Source organism: Stigmatopora nigra, chromosome 5, assembly GCF_051989575.1.
Source record: "Stigmatopora nigra isolate UIUO_SnigA chromosome 5, RoL_Snig_1.1, whole genome shotgun sequence".
Lineage (NCBI taxonomy): Eukaryota > Metazoa > Chordata > Actinopteri > Syngnathiformes > Syngnathidae > Stigmatopora > Stigmatopora nigra.
The window spans coordinates 10,058,490-10,076,080 of NC_135512.1; the positions used below are offsets into that span (position 1 = coordinate 10,058,490).

General features: G+C 36.9%; 1 protein-coding gene across 1 annotated transcript in view; it reads right to left on the reverse strand.

Moving 5' to 3' along the window:
• Positions 1–17,591, reverse strand: part of LOC144196687 (adhesion G protein-coupled receptor D2) — a 51,967-nt gene that overhangs the window by 25,423 nt on the left and 8,953 nt on the right. The window contains exons 15-18 of the mRNA XM_077717067.1: positions 17,402–17,535; positions 16,632–16,747; positions 14,896–15,016; positions 1,809–1,850 (exon numbers count right to left, since the gene is read on the reverse strand). Coding sequence (XP_077573193.1) covers positions 1,809–1,850; positions 14,896–15,016; positions 16,632–16,747; positions 17,402–17,535 — 413 coding nt within the window. The remainder of the gene's footprint in view (positions 1–1,808; positions 1,851–14,895; positions 15,017–16,631; positions 16,748–17,401; positions 17,536–17,591) is intronic.

The following is a 17,591-nucleotide window of genomic DNA, read 5'->3' on the forward strand; positions in this document are numbered from 1 at the left end:
ATATATATATATATATATATATATATATATATATATATATATATATATATATATATATATATATATATATATATATATATATAAACCCCTGTGCGTAGTACAGAGTAAACAGAACAATAACAATGTATTAACCACGAGCATACTAATTTAGACAAGAAGTGCAACAAGTGGAGAGGCTGGAAAAATGATTATAATATATTTAATAGTGGAAGGTTTCTAATATTTCAATGATATCAAAAGGAGCCTCCTGTTGAGGCAATTACATGACACCACTTAATGAATTATTTGACAATGAGGGGAAGGGCATTGTTTTAGATTAGCATTATGTGTTTAAGGGCTTGAGCACACACTCAAGGTTTTCAATGATGGTAAATTAAACAATTAACATATGAAAGCAGCATACACCTGCCGACATCCTTGGATCTGATGGAAATAAAAGGTCATCAAAGCGTTTTAATACAAGGTGACCAATAAGCAAAAGATAATTGCAATGAAAAATGAGGTGCTTTAATTGGGTGATTAATTAGTCATAATAAAAAATTAAAACATAAATAAAAATGCAATGCATTTTGAGTACATTAGAGGCAAAGCTCATTCCATGCCATATTCATAAAGGTGGGAATCCAGCTTGATTACATTTTTGACATTGAGGAAGTATTCCTTAGAATATCAAAGCACTTTTTTTAAATGAAATTTTTGCCTAATACAAATAGCACATAACATTAGCATTAAAAAACATAAGGGGTATATGGTGGCCTGGTGGCTGAGGGGTTAGTACTTCGGGGTAAAAGGGTGAAATATACAAAAGCGTAATATTTTCTAGTTTCTTTTTTGGATTACTACTTTTTTATACATTTGTTTTTTTTATTTTATTTTTTTGCAAAGGACACTTTTATTTTATGCATTATTTAAAAACTGTGTTTGCCTAATTTTCCCACTGTGTTACAATCACTGTAAAAAAAGCATTACGTTCAGTTAAGGAAATTCACTGAAAGTTGGCAAAGGGCTCTAAGGCATCTTAAAATGTAATATATAATTCAAAAATATAGATTATTCATTTTCACATCTGTCTACATTTTTAGTTTAGCTATCCAAGTTTGCTTTCTCAAAATGTTTACTTCAAAATTCTTAATTTCACTTCATACAAGACGACCTTAAAATGTTGGCCGGGTTTGAAGAACATCCTTTAAACATGCTTATAATACATGCGGTCATCTTTACATGTTTTTGACTGAGAGTGATTTTCATGAGGTGGGTCCCATCCATTAAATTGCATCTTTTCTCTGTTCCATTTAGCCAAGCATGATCTAATAACACAGTATATGTTCACAGTTGTTCATTGCGGCTGTTTCTTCCTCTGTCTTTTGTATGGGGACCACTCGGGATCTCGCCAAGCACTGGCCAACAGCTTTGTCAGTATTCTAAATGGAGGGCCGTGAGTTTAAAAACTTAAAGAGGCAGTGAAATATTAGGCAATGTGGGTGAGCAATGAGTGGCTGAGAACGACGCCGTGTCAGTGTTTAATGGTCGGACTCGGATGCATATAAGTTAGTCCAAGCATGAAGGGCAGTGGGACGCTTGCGTGGAAACGACGTCCCCCTCCCTTCCATCTCAGTCCTCCTCCCACCATCAATGGTCTCACACACATGCGCACGCGTGCACACACACACACACACACACACACACTCAGAGAAATTCACGCTTGCCACAACCCCCCGAACCGGCACAGCTTTTAACCATGGAGCCCATCAGAAACTTGTCATTTCTCTCATTCACTGCGTCAGCCTTGAGACACAATGCAGACTTACCTCTGTGTTGTACACCCCATATATCAGGAAGATGAACAGGCCCTGCAAACAGACAAAGAAAGAGTAGTAATAAGACGGGAGGACAAAGTTGTTACACTTGTTTTGTCTGTCTCATCATATATATATAAATAAATATCTAGTTGTATATATATATATATATATATATATATATATATATATATATATATATATATATATATATATATATATATATATATATATATATATATATATATATATATATATATATATATATATATATATATATATATATATATATATATATATATATATATATATATATATATATATATATATATATATATATATATATATATATATATATATATATATATATATAAAAGGAGAAATTGTGCTTAAAATGTGAACAGGTTCCCCACACTTTCACCCTTTTTGTATCATCTGCAATAGTAATGTGCCTCAACCCTAACCCCATCACAAAGCACTTCAAATTAAAAGTAAAGCTACATTTTCTAAAATAAGAATTCTCTCAGGGATAGACACAATTATGCTTGCACTTGATGTGCAAGCATTCATAATATTACCAATGTGAGTGCGTAATTTATAATGACAGACACAAAAACACGCATTCAAAAAGAGAGCAACCCAAGCCTGTCATAACCATCAAGGAAAACTATTGGTGGAAGCAGAGAAAGGGAGCAAAGGAACATAATGAAAAAATGACACATAAAAGATATTTCATGTACACAGAATTATGTGGCTTGTACCCTGAACTCCACAATACCCTGCCCTTGAATGCATAAATGGTGTACTTTTTGTCACAGAAAAATAGTTCAGTTCTATTTTTCCCTTTTTTTTTCTTTGCACAAACACAGAAAAGCTTGTACGTCCGCCTTCAGGCCATAATGTAAACCTGTTGCCTCAACAAAAGAAGGAACCCGAAAAAGGTGAGTGAAATCCGATAAAAGGTCAACAGAAAGAGGCGTTTTTTTATTTTTTTATAATCTAGCAACATTCATCTGGAATTCACACAAAGAAAGTACTGTTCATCTCACCCCAAGGTAAAACTTGAAGAATAAATCATCAAGGTCTAGTGAAATAATGGGCAGCAGACATCACAAGGCAATAATAAAGGAATATAAAAAAATACCTACAGTCTCTATTATATTAATTCATTTTCAAAAATCGCTTATCCACACAAGGGTTGGGGAGTTGCTGGAGCGTATCCCAGCTATCTATAGGCACCATACGGGGGACACCTAGAATCAGTGGCCAGCCAATCGCAGGGGACAAGGAGATGGACAACCATTTATGTTCACACTCACACCTTGAAGCTCTTTAGAGAATTTAACCAGCCTACCATACATGTTTTGGGGATGTAGGAGGAGACCGGAATACCCGGAGAAAACCCACGCAATCCTAGCGAGAACATGCAAACTCCACACAGCGCGGACTGACCTGGGATCAAATCCCAGACCCCAGGCCGCCCTATAAGAATGTCTATAGCTTTGTAAGATTATGTGCATTTCTATTTAATGCTAACTGGATTAATAAAAGAAACAGATAGTTTATTTTGTAATAGAAAAAATACTGTGTATACTAACTAGGCTCTTTGCACAGTTTTTACGGATAACCTATCATATTGCATTACAATTCCCAACTCATTGTTTTCATTTGATTGCCATGTTTTTGATCATTGCTCATATTTGTAATCAAGCTTATGCGTACAGTGAACAAAGTGGAAAGAACATGATGCACACATTAAGAAAAGTGGTCTATTAGAGAATAATTTTGTTAAAAATAAATAGCAGCATAACAATAATGATGGATTGTTTAAAGTGTTAATTCATTAATATTCCCACTATAAACAAACACAAACAAAATTGGGGCACATTATTTAAATGTGTGTACAGTTTTCATAACGTGCTTCTTTTGAACTTTGCAGCAAATTGTATAAATTTATGCAAAGGATGCGCACACTTGATTTCAAAGTATTGCTATACCGCACATCAAACAAGAATGCATAAATTAATTAGGAGCCAACTAATTACGGTACAATTGTATGTTTAAAAAGTTAAATCCAGCAAACATTGTGTTTGACCAAAAACAATCATACCCCCAGAGAGTGATGCAATGCAACAAAGAAAATTAAATTTGTTTCACCATTAAGGATTTACTTTTTATCTGTTGTAAGAGTTTGGTGGACAGAAAGAAAGCACCAATGTTAAGAGTTTGTTTTATCATGCCCATATGTACACAGCTCACTGTACATATGGATAGAAACTGAGTGGAGGTCCTTTTAAATGTTAATACTTTAACATAAGAGCTTTTTTCAGTCATGAGTTAAGTGTCAAATTCTTATTTAAAGCCTTATTTAAAAACAAACACAATCAGCAGATGCATTTACTATTTTCGGGACCACTACAATTTGGGAATAATTACTGGTGCCAGCTGGTTTCTACAGATACATTTGACCAGTGGAATGTAGAATTACACAAGCCATTGTTGTGCCTTGAATTGAAAATAAACTGTTACCGTGTATTAAAGATTCAAAAGATACATTTCCCATTGTTATATATTAGTGTGTTTATGATTGGGTCCGTGGGCGGCCCGCTGGATGAGTGGTTAGAGCATTGGCCTCACATTTGTGGGATCGATCCCAGGCTGGTCCTCAATAATTGAAATTTGCATGACCAACTCTTTCCTCTTAAGGGGGTAGGTAACAAATTCTATCTCCAGGTACTTTGTAAAACACACAACTTTGACTTATTGTCACAAATATCAGCCTAGATTCAAACACTCACATTTTTTTTCTCAAATAGAGCTATCTGCATCCCTCCTTGTCAAAAAGGGGGGAGGAAAAATTTGCTCTTACACCTGGTAATAATCATGAAAATGAAAGACAGAGGAGGTGAAAATGCTGTGATGGAGGGGAGAGAAAAAAAGGCAAGAAATTCACACTTCTGCACTGGGACTTGCTAATGTCTCTGACCTCTTCATGCATAAACAGTTTAATTAACATGTATACATAACTTTCACTTTAACTGCTCATGGCATGTCAAATCAAAGTATCTGTCAGTGCTATGAACCACGGAGTTGATGTTGTGCAGGTCCTCGCTTCATATTCACCCCTGTGTAACAGCTCCAGCTGGCCAGAGAAGCTGGCAAGACCACATGAAGCCAGACAAACAGGCAGGTAGACAGCCAGGCTGCTCTGCTGTCATTTTGATGAGATAAACACCTCCCCATGCAGGCTTTCACACCCGCCACCAAGAGACGGGGTACTATGAACTTTTTAACACAGATAACAACTTAATAGAAGATAAAGGAGTAAAAAAAGTTCCCAATCAGGTGTATCAAATATAATGTGAATGTGAAAAAAAGCTGTGCATACAACCTGCTATAAGTAGTGTGCATATAAAGCACATCATCATTGAGTAGTATTGGAATGTAACACCGGCAAGTTGAGGAAGTGGCTGACACCAAGAATGTGGCTTGTGCCGACATACAGACAGCACAGATGCTCTAATCATAGCAGCATAAGTAAGGGTAGACCTTATGTGCAAGGGGCATAGAGGACCAAGGTCTACCAGACCAGATTGGACCCGGGGTGTAATCTGTGCAAAGATGCTCCAGATGCAGTGCAACATATCATAAAAAGGGTATAAGGCAGGTTTTTGTTCCAACCAATCCAGCACAGACAGTTTAACCATTGAGGTTTCTGCGGAAACAAGAAGTACCCATGGTAGTGTGAGCACTCTGGCAGTAACTTTAAAATAGAGAGATTGGTTCCAGCAGAATCCAGGAAGATCTAAAGCCTCCGTTTAAAAAAGTGAAGTTGTCAGGTTTTCCATCAGACATCCATAAAAGCATGCAGACAGAAACACTTAAAATCCTGCACAGAACGTTTAAACTCTCAGGCCTTTGGTATCCTCGCAAGAGTGTAGTCAGAGCACACAGAGAGACAGACAACCATTTGCATGCACAATCACTCTGCCACCGAGCAGGACTTGATTCCATGCTGCCTACACCGAAGTCAGGCAGTGAACCACTACACCAGGAATCTCCAAAGTGGTCCTCAAGGTTGGCCTGTCCTCGCAGGTGATTTGTTGATGAACAAACCTGTTGCTGATTGGTGATAGGAACAGGCAACAGAAACAGAACCGTTTCCTATTATCTTCCATCGCTTCCCAAACTTGCATACACATCTACTATTGGTTGCGTATTGCTAAGTCGTGGGAGCGATTTTCACCTCGTCACGCTAGTTCTATAGAAAATAAATTGAATCCGAGTGACGTCGCCTCCCGTGTGTGTCCCCCATCGGGTCACACACGGTGACTCAACTCCCATACAGTGGGAGAGCCAAGCCACTGTACCACTACTGGCTGTACAGTTAAAAGGATCATACACATGGATGCCAGTGGAAACACAGTATTGGTTCCCCCTTGGCTCAGGAGAGGAGGTAGAGTTATTAGCTTAGCCCTGAACCACCTACTTAATACAGGGGCCGGCAGTGATCACTAACAGTGCCTGGCAGAGGTGACAGCTTTTGGCCCTGCTTGAGGAAATCCAATTGAAAAGCAGCCAAGAGGAACAACAAGCCCAAAACAGATGTTGCTCACTACTGCCGACACAACTTGGCTCCTCACAAGCCAGAGGCGACAAAACACAACAGTATCTCTGGTGCAGTCTATGACAGACAACAGACAAGGAAGAATGTAAGGAGGCAACGAACATTATTAAATCCCGTAACTTCAATGGAACTGCATCTACCTTAAATGGTGGGTGGAATCTAATATACTTCAGATCACAAGTGCTGTATTTTATTTTTGGGGGGTAGAATAATTAATTTTTCCGGTGTTTTGTTTTGAAAAAAAAATTGGTTCAGTGTAGTATGAAATATATTTTGTGAGTTTTTGTATTAATATACTATAACTTACAAAATATATAATGAAAACTATTAAAAAGGAACTTCACCTGAATAAAAATAACAATATTATTTTAACAATCAATTAATCAACTTCTTTAAATGAACTGATCTAATGCATATTTAAAATAAAAGACTACAATTAAGAATGTATTTTTATGAACCTACAAACACACGAACAGATATTTCATAATGATGAGAGGAAAGAAAAACTGGTGAAGGATAAAAACTCTACACAACCATTACTTTTTTCACTCCTTTTTACCTTGAAGGTGTCGACAAAACACAATATACATACTCTCAAATGATCACATTCCCTTTCTTTATGCTTATTAGGTTCACCAAGGGTGTCCTCTATAATCATTTTTGAAATCCCTTTTCTTCCACTTGTCTGTTAACAAAAAGAGCAATAAATGGTGGATGTTACTGACTGAAATTTAATAAAATCAATTGTATATCTTTATCGCCTGTTGATGAGAAATTACATTTTCGATTGATCTAGCATGAAGTCAGTGTGTGAAATTGATTTAACACCAGAACGGCAAATACTATTGGAGCAATAACAGATCTGTGCTCTCCTTTACTTGTGTTAATGATTAAATGAACACATATGACAGGGAATGTGTGTGAAAGAGGTTCATTTCATTTGTTGCTACACACGTTGACATAGTTCTAAAATGTTTACACAAATTGCACTTGTTGGGGAGGGTTTAGAAATGCTTCTTTGAAAAAAAAACTGCACTGGGAACATGTGGTAATGGGATGGAGAGGTTGTGGGGGTATTGAAAGCGAGAGAAAGCGGACTGTAAACATACTAGCTTTTAAACAAGACAATTTAGGGTTGGCGTACCTATAGCGCCAAGCAAAACATAGCTGAAGAAAACTGATCCAAAGATCCTGAACACGGGTCAAAGAAGTAGTCTTTGAACTGGTGAGCTAGTGTTGTGCCAATACACAGAGTTGTTGAGCAATACTACAGTATCTAAGAAGCCATTCTGAGGTAGTCTCTTGTCAAAGGGAATGTGCTCTCACTGTCAATCCTAGGTTGCTTTTTAATCTCAAAATGTTCCATCTGTAGAATACGATGCCAGCCACCACATAGCCACAGTTATAACGAACTTCTTTCAGAAAGCAATGCAACTGTACAAAAAATTGCGACTTAAAATTGTTGTAAACATCTGGATGTCATCCTAAACCTACATGATAAGACTAATACAAACAATTCATGTATTTGTAGATACCCCCACTTATTATTTTGTTGTGCAAGCGTACTTCTAAACAAATCCATGTTTTCTGGCCCAAAAAGTTCTTGTTTTTACTTAAGGGACAAAAGAATATTTGCCCTTGGTCTATTCCTCGGGCACTGAAAAGGAATTCATCCTGTTCTACAAATGGCCACATTTGTAGGCATGAAAACAAATTTAAAAGTCTACTGAATGATACTGTGTAGACAAAAACACTCACCCACATACACACGACTATTTGAAAGGAAACATAAAATTGCACCGCTGACAAGACTGTGTTGTAGTGCCCTTGAATAGCAATGACAAATGGATGCAATATGCAAAACCTGAACAAGTTGCTTTTGTGTATCAAAAAGATGGGGGTTGGGGGGTTTGTTACAAGTAATATTATGGGAGGTTTTTGCTCTCCTGTCTCACAGTTGAGGTGAGGCGAGCTGAGGTTAACGGCATGTGTCAAGATCACAAAGTATGGAGGTGGAAAGGGCGCAGACAAAGAGAAAGACAGAACATCTTTCACGTTTTAAGGGTTAAATATGGCCAACGGGTGTGCCTTGTACTTTATTATTGAATTGTAGAATTGACCTTGTATTTCATGGGACCTTACTGACATATTGTTTGAGTACATAAAATAAAACAGGATAATGTCAAATTAGGGCTTACTGACCAGTTTTCAGTAGCTCCAACTATGTAAATATGATATATTTTGGGCATATGACAAAGAAAGCATGGGTAATCATCAATATCTCATTACCATAGCATCCTAAACAATGCTCCAATACTGATGTAGATTAACCAGGGAAGAAAGCATGAATTGCATAATTAGTGAATATTACACATTAAGAAATAAAGTGAAAGCCTCGGTCATATATGTTGTGTGTTTCTGTATGAGGAGTCTTCATAAAGCTCCTGTCCATGCATCAGAGATCTGTGTGAGGGTGGGTTTGTGTGTTGCACTGCCACTATGTCAGGGTATATCCATCATGATAAACGGGCAGACTTGGCGACTGTCACATGCAATCACACTTCACTATGGTTCGTAGGCCCTCAAAGTGAAAATGAATGGTAGTTCAACGACATGAAGACTTCATATATCTTTGTTTTTGTTTTATTTTCTATCACTGTCTTTTATTTAGAGGGAGAGACTTTCCCCCTTTTTCCAAAAGCCTAATTTAGATGTTTTATCTTTTGATGGTGACTTGCAACATGTTATTTAATTAAGTATTGTATACCAGACATATAGAAATTAGCACTGCTACACCTAAACACCACATAAGGAAACAATAATTTACATATTTTTTTTACCTACAGGTTAGCCATTAAATACTGATTGAATTGTTCTTTTTGGAATGTGGAAGTAAGCTGGTGTTGCCAGAAGAAAAAAAAACATAAGCATGATGACAACAAACCCAATAACCTGTAAGTGTGAGTCTGCATATCTGAACATTATGCCACCTATTTCCCCATTCCGTAGTTATTTAGGTGAATAAGTAACAACAAGTTATTTTACAATGTCTGAAAATTATAATATTTTATAAAATTTCTGTGGCTCAATCAATACCTTTCCCCCACGTCTCAATGAAAAAAAAGTAACACACAACATAAAGCTATAATTTAAGGTGACAAGTGCTAAATGTTATAATCATCAAATTTGCAACCACTTGAAAGTCAAAGAAGGGATAATAATGTCAGTCCTGCAGCTGTTGCAGCTCTCTGACACCATGGCAAGAATTGCCTCTAATGTAGTAATGACTATGAAATGACACTGCTTTAAAAAAAGGGGGGGGTGGGATTATAGGTCTCTCTACCTCCCCTGCGCTCTCCCTAACCTGGCCCAGGCACTGCTCTTTCCAGCCAAGCTATTTGATTGGCACATGCTTTCACTTAACGAAGGATAATTACCAAGGAAAACAAGTGTAAGACCACATCTGCTCAATGTAAAAAGAGGTGCAGACTTGGTGCAATCTGTCAGATGCGACTTTCAGGTTGTGAACGCACATGCGGTCATGTGTGAGGCTGTGTGACTGAATGCCTTACCTATCTTCTTTACCCTCTTAGTCCACTACAAACCAACCAGGATCTACCCTCCACCTTGACCAGACAAGAAGCAGATTAAAAGGAATCAACATTTAGCTGTAAACACTCAGTGGGAATATCTATATACTGCTTTTCAGCGATGCACAGAGGAAATGACCCGGGCTATCTGTAGAGGACATGCAAGGGGCTATGCCAGGAAGGGCAAGAGGCCTGTGGCGCCTTGTATCTACATCCCGATCAGTGTCCTGCTGTCTGAGCTGTTGTTGCTCATTTCACATTGCCCCTGTATTAGTTGTTTTCAATCAATGCTGTAATAGTAGTTAAATACATAAGGGGCTACTGCTGTCAATAAATCACTCATGCCTGGAAGCTGCATTGTGCTGGGTCTTTACAATACCCCTTGATTAAGAGTGTAAAGTGCCAGAAATCAGGGCAACAAATGCTCTTATGTCAAATTTAAGAACTCTTGAAATTTAACCCAAATTCCTTCCATATTGACAATGCTATACACTGATTGGAACGCAGACTATTTTTTTCCATAAGCAAGCCATCATAGGTGTACTCTGTTGAAAGTGTTTTCAAGAACTTCTTTGCTCTGACATTGAAAGTAATACTAATAAAGTGACCAATAACCAATATAAATTATTATGATATAGGATGCAATGTGTCACCAAATTAAATGTTATTTTCCAAATCGAGTCCAAACATTGACTGTGATGAGGTAGCAATTTACCTGTGTTACATGTGGCACGTGTTTATTTAATTAATATATTAAAACATTTTTTTTTAAATTATCAAGTGGGTATGGTCACCCAGTGACTAAAATGATGCTAGAAAAAGAACAGGCAGTGCTGCTTATTTGCTTTGACCTTAATGCAGTGAAAAGAAAATGTCTCAATGTGAATTGGCACTAATATGTGACAGCCTTTTAACCTTCCGACACTCTAACCCCCACTTCAACTCTATCTCACCATCTCCCTGCCACCCACTAGAAGAACAACATGGTTTTGCTTTCTTGCCCTGTGCTGACCCAGTTCTCACTAATTATCCACAAAGTATGGATCAAAGCAACAAAAATTCTACAGATCTACTGCAGTGTGGCAGTGTAACAGGAACCAGGACAATTTCAAACCTAATCACAACCAGCCAACACTGTATATATGTGCGTATGTATACTGCTTAGGTGTACCGTATGTAAACACTCAAGCCTAAATTTATCTGGGCAACAACAAGAAAGGTGTTAAACATACAAAGATTGTGCTCATTGTTTCAAAATGAGTTTATGTGAGAGCCCTTTCACTCTTTTTCAAACTCCTCAAACCTCTATAAGGACCAAACAAATAATCCTAACACTGATATGGTCTTCTGTACAGTTGTTTCAAACTAAAATTGTCTTTCACAAGGCTAGAAAGAGGTGGAGACTGACACACAGGTAAAGCGAGACACAGGCAAATATGATGGTTTGCTTTCTTATGACACAGGCTATTACCAAATTGAGCTGGCAGGTAATTCTAAGCCAAATAAATGTCAGCAAGTTTAACACAAGGAGAGGTCTTGCAACGGCAGGAATTTTCTCTCTTTTGACAGGAAATGTATATTCGCGTTATTTTTTTCACATCTGATGATGTACAGGTATTTTTGACCTGCCTTCTCATTTTAAGTTGAGCTTAAATTATTTAAAAGGAAAAAAAACAACAACTACATAATGTATTCATTTTAGTCACATTCATTTAAGGAGGGTATGAAAAACATGAAGACATTGAAACAATTACGTCTGTAAAAACAAAATCCTTCAAGTAGATGACAACAACGCAATGTAAAATTAGCCATTAATGTAGTACTTTCAGTTCAAACATATGTTTGTTTATTTTTTTAGTGCACTCATTGTTCAACATCCAAACTTGGAAAAGGAAAAATGAGTACAAGTTGAGACAAAACACTATAAATATACAACTTAAAAAGGCTGTTCAACACCCTCATTATAAGTGGCACCTCAGAGAGGCTTGGTGGGAATCATTTTGACCTTGGTATCCTGTTTGAATATTGTTTTAATGTTGCAGCTGTAATTGAGGATTCAACACAAACAGGACTCCTTTTCAAAGGGAAAGTTATTTTCCCCAGCAATGGAAATGCAAACAATCATGTCGCACATTTGTTTGTTTTTTAACTGCACCTCATAATTATCAAAGACGGCAATTAAAACATGGATTTAAAAATACAGCTACATATTTATATCTAAGACTACTTTCACTTAAAAGATTGTATCAATCTTATATTATTCTATCTTTTTATATTTAAAAAGATGAACTTATTCTCCGAAGAATACCAAAAACTGCAAAATAAGTGACTGACAGAGATAAGTTTAGTTATCTTAGCATCATTTGATACCAAATACCTGTGCACTTGTGTGTATCGAGGATATTATAGATAGTTATTTACATATACAAATGCTAAATTCAAGCTTTTAAAAAAAATGGGGCTAGGTCACTCCAGACTGTTTAAAGACACCCCCTTCTTGACCGGGGCTCTTCAAACTATTCTACAAAGGAGTTCCTGTTTGGAGACCCACGTTCTAAACCTTAACTTTTTCATTTCAACTTCCCGAAGTTCTCATTTTTTTTTCCTCAGTTTCAATGAACTTCACTCGTTGCTTATAGTTTTTAATAGTTTCTGTTATGGCCAAGTAATAGAATGGACAGTGCCATGTCAAAAGCCTATTATCCTTAGGGTAATTGATGGTGTAAAAACTTTTGAAAGACATTGTATTGACTGGATAAAAGTTGGGGCTTCAATTTATGAGCCCCACAAACACGGTGATGCCCCCTAACCATATATGTGCTATTTATCTCTCGCCTGATAAGAAAGCAGATGAGGCATGCCCATATTTATGGTAAGATGCTCATAAAACTGAGTCAGTAATAGAAGTTCAAATAGACTCAAGAGAATAACATATATTAAACCTTCGAAATTTCAGCTTCATATGAACTCTCCTTTTTGTAACAATGTGCTCCCCTTCATATAAATCTAAATATATAACTTTCTATCGACAATTAAAACTACTATTACAATCACTGTCATTTTTTTAAAAAATGAATAATGTTGCCGTGTGATTGGGAGTGAAAATGGCTGTTTGTCTCTCTGTGTTCCCTACAGCTGACTGGCGACCACTCTAGGGTGTAGTCCGCCTTTCGCCCAAAGTCAGCTGGGATAAGCTTAGGCAACCCTTACTATGATGGCGAATAAATGAATAACAGTGCAAACAAGTACATGGCCGTAACGACGTTATTGGTAATGTAAATGTAGCCAGAGATTGCATACACATTTGTGGTTAAATGATTATTCGAAACTGAGAAAGAAAAATGTGAAAAAAATATCCTTATGTTCAGAATCTGTGCTTGCTGTAAAATGATCAACATTATCACTTCATATTGATAATATAGTCTTCAATAACAAATTGCCTGATCACTAGTTAAAGCAAATGCTTAAAAGAGAGGACGCAAAATAGTGGAGACACTTTCTAGTGGCTTGGAAGAAAAGTGGACGGGCACAAGTGTACGATCGGTGCAATGAAATGACAACATTATCGGTTTTATTGATTTAACAGTAAAAGATAGACACTTAAGCTTTATGCTGCTTTGGCTTTGGCCAGTAAAAATAAAAAAAATGGTAAACAACCACAATGATAGTGTTATGAATCATTTTTATTTCCTTTAATTCTATATAGTGTGAAAATGTTGCATGTGCCCGGCGACGAGTTGGTTAAACTGTGTCGCTATGGTCTGGCGGGAGACGGTCAAATTATGGAGGGTTCCATAAAAGGTTCAGATGATCCAGAGGCATAACTGCCATGTAAGGCCGAAAAAATCACTCTAGATAGCTTGGCCCTGAAATGAGACTGGACCTCAAACAAGAATATTTGCCCAGACCTGTTTATGCCTATGTACAATGGTGTTCATATGCGCTCTTGGCACCAGAACACCCTCGGCTAAAGTTTGACAATTGACTTTACAGTTGTTTCATTGGAATTGGAGCCACTTGTCTTAGACGCTCAGGTGAAGAAAGAGACGGATCTATCAACCGATCAGATATACTAAAACCAAAGCCACATCTGTGTCTATTTCCGCAAGACCATGCCGAACCACATTATGCACTAAAGACTTTAGGTACTAAACTGTCGAAAATACGCGTGAAATACGACAAGGGTGAGACCTCAGACTGTTGAATATCTTAAGCTGTGCATCAAGATAAAATCAGAAAAAAGTCACCTTTCAAATGTCAGCAGCAATATTCAAATTGATCGTGCCAATCATAATGACCTTAGATTGGCCATGACAAAAATAATGCAAACTATCCCCAATAAATACAATTCAACTGTTAAAGCAAAACCCTTTTATCTTCCTACTATCTTGATTTCTGCACCATCCTATTCCACAGACAAATGAAAGCCTTGACAGTCTGTGTACATTCAATAAGAGCAGAATGTATAATGGAAAACCTTTCAATTTTTGATTAAAGAAAAACAAGCAGCTTGAAATATTCCTGAAATTGCTTTAAAAAAAATCTGTTTGCAATTTTGTCTAAGTTTTACATTTTGTGTATGCATAGCAACATATAGAAGATGGAAAATAATTCTGCAGTTTGTGTACAAATTTGAAAGCCCAAAATCTGTTTGACATGGAATATGAGCCCTTTTTCATTTATGACATTATATTTCATTATTTTTTTATACTTTACCTTGGAAAATTTAAATAATAAAGTTCACTATGTCACTGTCATTTTTGTGAATGCTTTGAAATGTCCTGAGCAGCATGTCTTTTGGTGAAAATGCACGTGCCTTAGTCTAGTGTGCCTCATAAAAAATGTGTGTATGAGTATACATATATACATATATGGTGTGTACCTGTAGAGAATTGAGGATGATGAAAATGTAGGCCAAGACAATGGAGAAAGGCACCAGGACACCACTCAACCACGTCAATCCAAGAATGGGCAGCAAAACCAAAACTGCTTTAACAGCAGCCCTAGGACAATATGGAATGAATGTTAAACAGTACACACATGCACACACACACAATTGCAAATCAAAGTAAATGTGTTGGCAAACTGACTCGTCTAGATGTGTTATCTTAAAACATTGTCTTGTATTGCCACAGCCACTATTTTTAGATTTTTCTACTTTGAATTTGAGAATATTTTGGAGATTTTTTGTCTGCTCCACACAGTGGCTGTGTGGCTGGGTAGACTCCTGGGGTGACAACTTTCCACCTTAAAAGTCATTTAATTCTGTTTAGAGTGGAATTAGCTCCCCACTCAGGTGACTGCCAAACCACACCAGCTGTGAATGTGTGTGTTCAAATTGTGACATGGATGGCGGCAGGCCCTAGCTTATTCAGAGGAGGAATTTGTTTGAGTTTCCGAGATGGCCACCACCCAGGGGTGCCAAATGGTTCAAGGACACCTTTGAAAATTCTTATAGCGTGCCTACTGTGAGGCCTGGTGGGCTGAGGTTGAAGAAAAAAAATACACACTTTGACATAATTTTCACCAATAGAATCATTTACAAGACTTCTGGTCGGAAATCTACTGGATCACATGTGGGATAGATTCACAAAGATTAGTCCAAAGCAGTTCACAAGAAACACAGCTGGGACGTTTCTTAATGGCAACATACTGTACAAATGGAAAACTAAAAATACAGTTAAGGCCAAGATTTGTTATACATACAATACAATGGAAACATAAAATGCCAAGTAAATTATTGCTATAATGGAATGGTGTCTGTGCTCAATCGGTTTATTTGCTAAGTAATTTAGTTTGCACCGAGAATTTGGGCTGGAATTCAAATAGACATTTGCACTAGGTCTAGACATAGCCATTCTTACAATGTTTTACATTCCAAAATTATAGAAAGACTTACTTTTACAATAACTATTCTACCTTTTTAACCACACAGTGACGAATGTATTTTAATGAAATTTGAAATCTGATACAAAAAGATTTACAAGTGTATATTTATAAGAGTAAATGTTTTTGATTCCTATTTTTAATTTGTACAACCTTATTTTTATAACTAATTTTAGTAGACCCCAACCTTGCTTTAAAATGCACACACACAAGCATGCACACACACGTCATTCAATGAAATATATGTATAAGTGTAAAGACCATGTTCTGGCATTCAAATGTAATAAAAGAAAATCTTGAATAAACATGGATGCAATTTTAGCTTTTATAACTAAATGACTATTAAAAATGAGATCGAAAAGGAGCCACATTCAATTTTTCATAATAGAGCAAGAAATTTAAGAAAATAAACCACAAAGGCATAATAAGTTATGTATTAATTGGTAATGCGGGAGACTCATAACAAAGGTTTAAGGCCCTAAACACTTGGGCCACAGGGTTTCAAAACAATAGATGAGACTTAAACCAGATGATTTTTTTCCCATGGAGAGCACATACCTAATATAATTAATTCAAAATGTATTCCTATCATATTTGATGAATGAGCCTCACTATTTTAAAGAATACAAATTATTTTCTCTAGTGCCTTCAGAAGACGTCTGCCTCAGCCAAGGCCCGTGGGGCTGCTAAATAATCTTTAAAGGAGAAATAGCGCCTTCTTATGGTCAGTACCTAATTTGCTCGTAGGTTTGTTCCACTGGACTGGCACCCATCGCCAACATAATTGACCTTCTCTTGGCTGTAGAGATAGTGATGACCACCACCCTAGTAAGTACCATGAAATTCACCTGTAGTAAATGAAAAGAGAAAAATAAAACACTTAATAATTAGGACATAAATATTATTATTATCACGGGTTCTTTCATTTTTCATCGGGAAATAATGAAAATGCCATTGTAATATATTTATTTCCTGAACACCACACGTTTTATGCCCGGTATACACTAAGCTCTGCAGAAAATAAATAAACTGGGCATTAATTCATTCATTCATTTTCAACACCACTTATCCTTGTCAGGGTCACGAGCTGCTGAAACCTATTCCAGTCGACTTATACCTTTTAGAGGCGAACGACACCCTAAACTTGTCGCCAGTCAGTCATAGGGCACACAGAGAGTCAGACAACCTTACTCACTGACAATGACAATGCCACCAAGTAGGAACTGATCCCACGCTGCCAGCACAGAAGTCAGGCAAAAGAACCATTGCACCATAGAGTGGTACAATGATTTTTTCTCACTAACTTTTGGATCAACTAAGCATAATAGACAACATTATTAATATACCGTTATTATAAAGTTGCTATGAATTGTGTTTCTTGGTTACAGGACAGTTCTCGGCCATACTATAATACATTATTATCATTCACATATGGCTTGTAGCATTAAATGCAATACATAATTATACAGTTTCAAAAAATGGGTAGGCGTTAATTTACTGACCATGATGATGAAGATGACGGGTCCAGCAAAGCCCCATATGACACCATTCTGGACACTAAGCCAGCAATAGCCATCGGCCAAGTATTTGTCTGAAGCTGATGCCAGTGTGATGGTAACTATGAGTATTGGTAGACCTACAGGATGACAACAAATAAGAATCAACAGGGGGAAATTAAAGAATAGGTGTCGA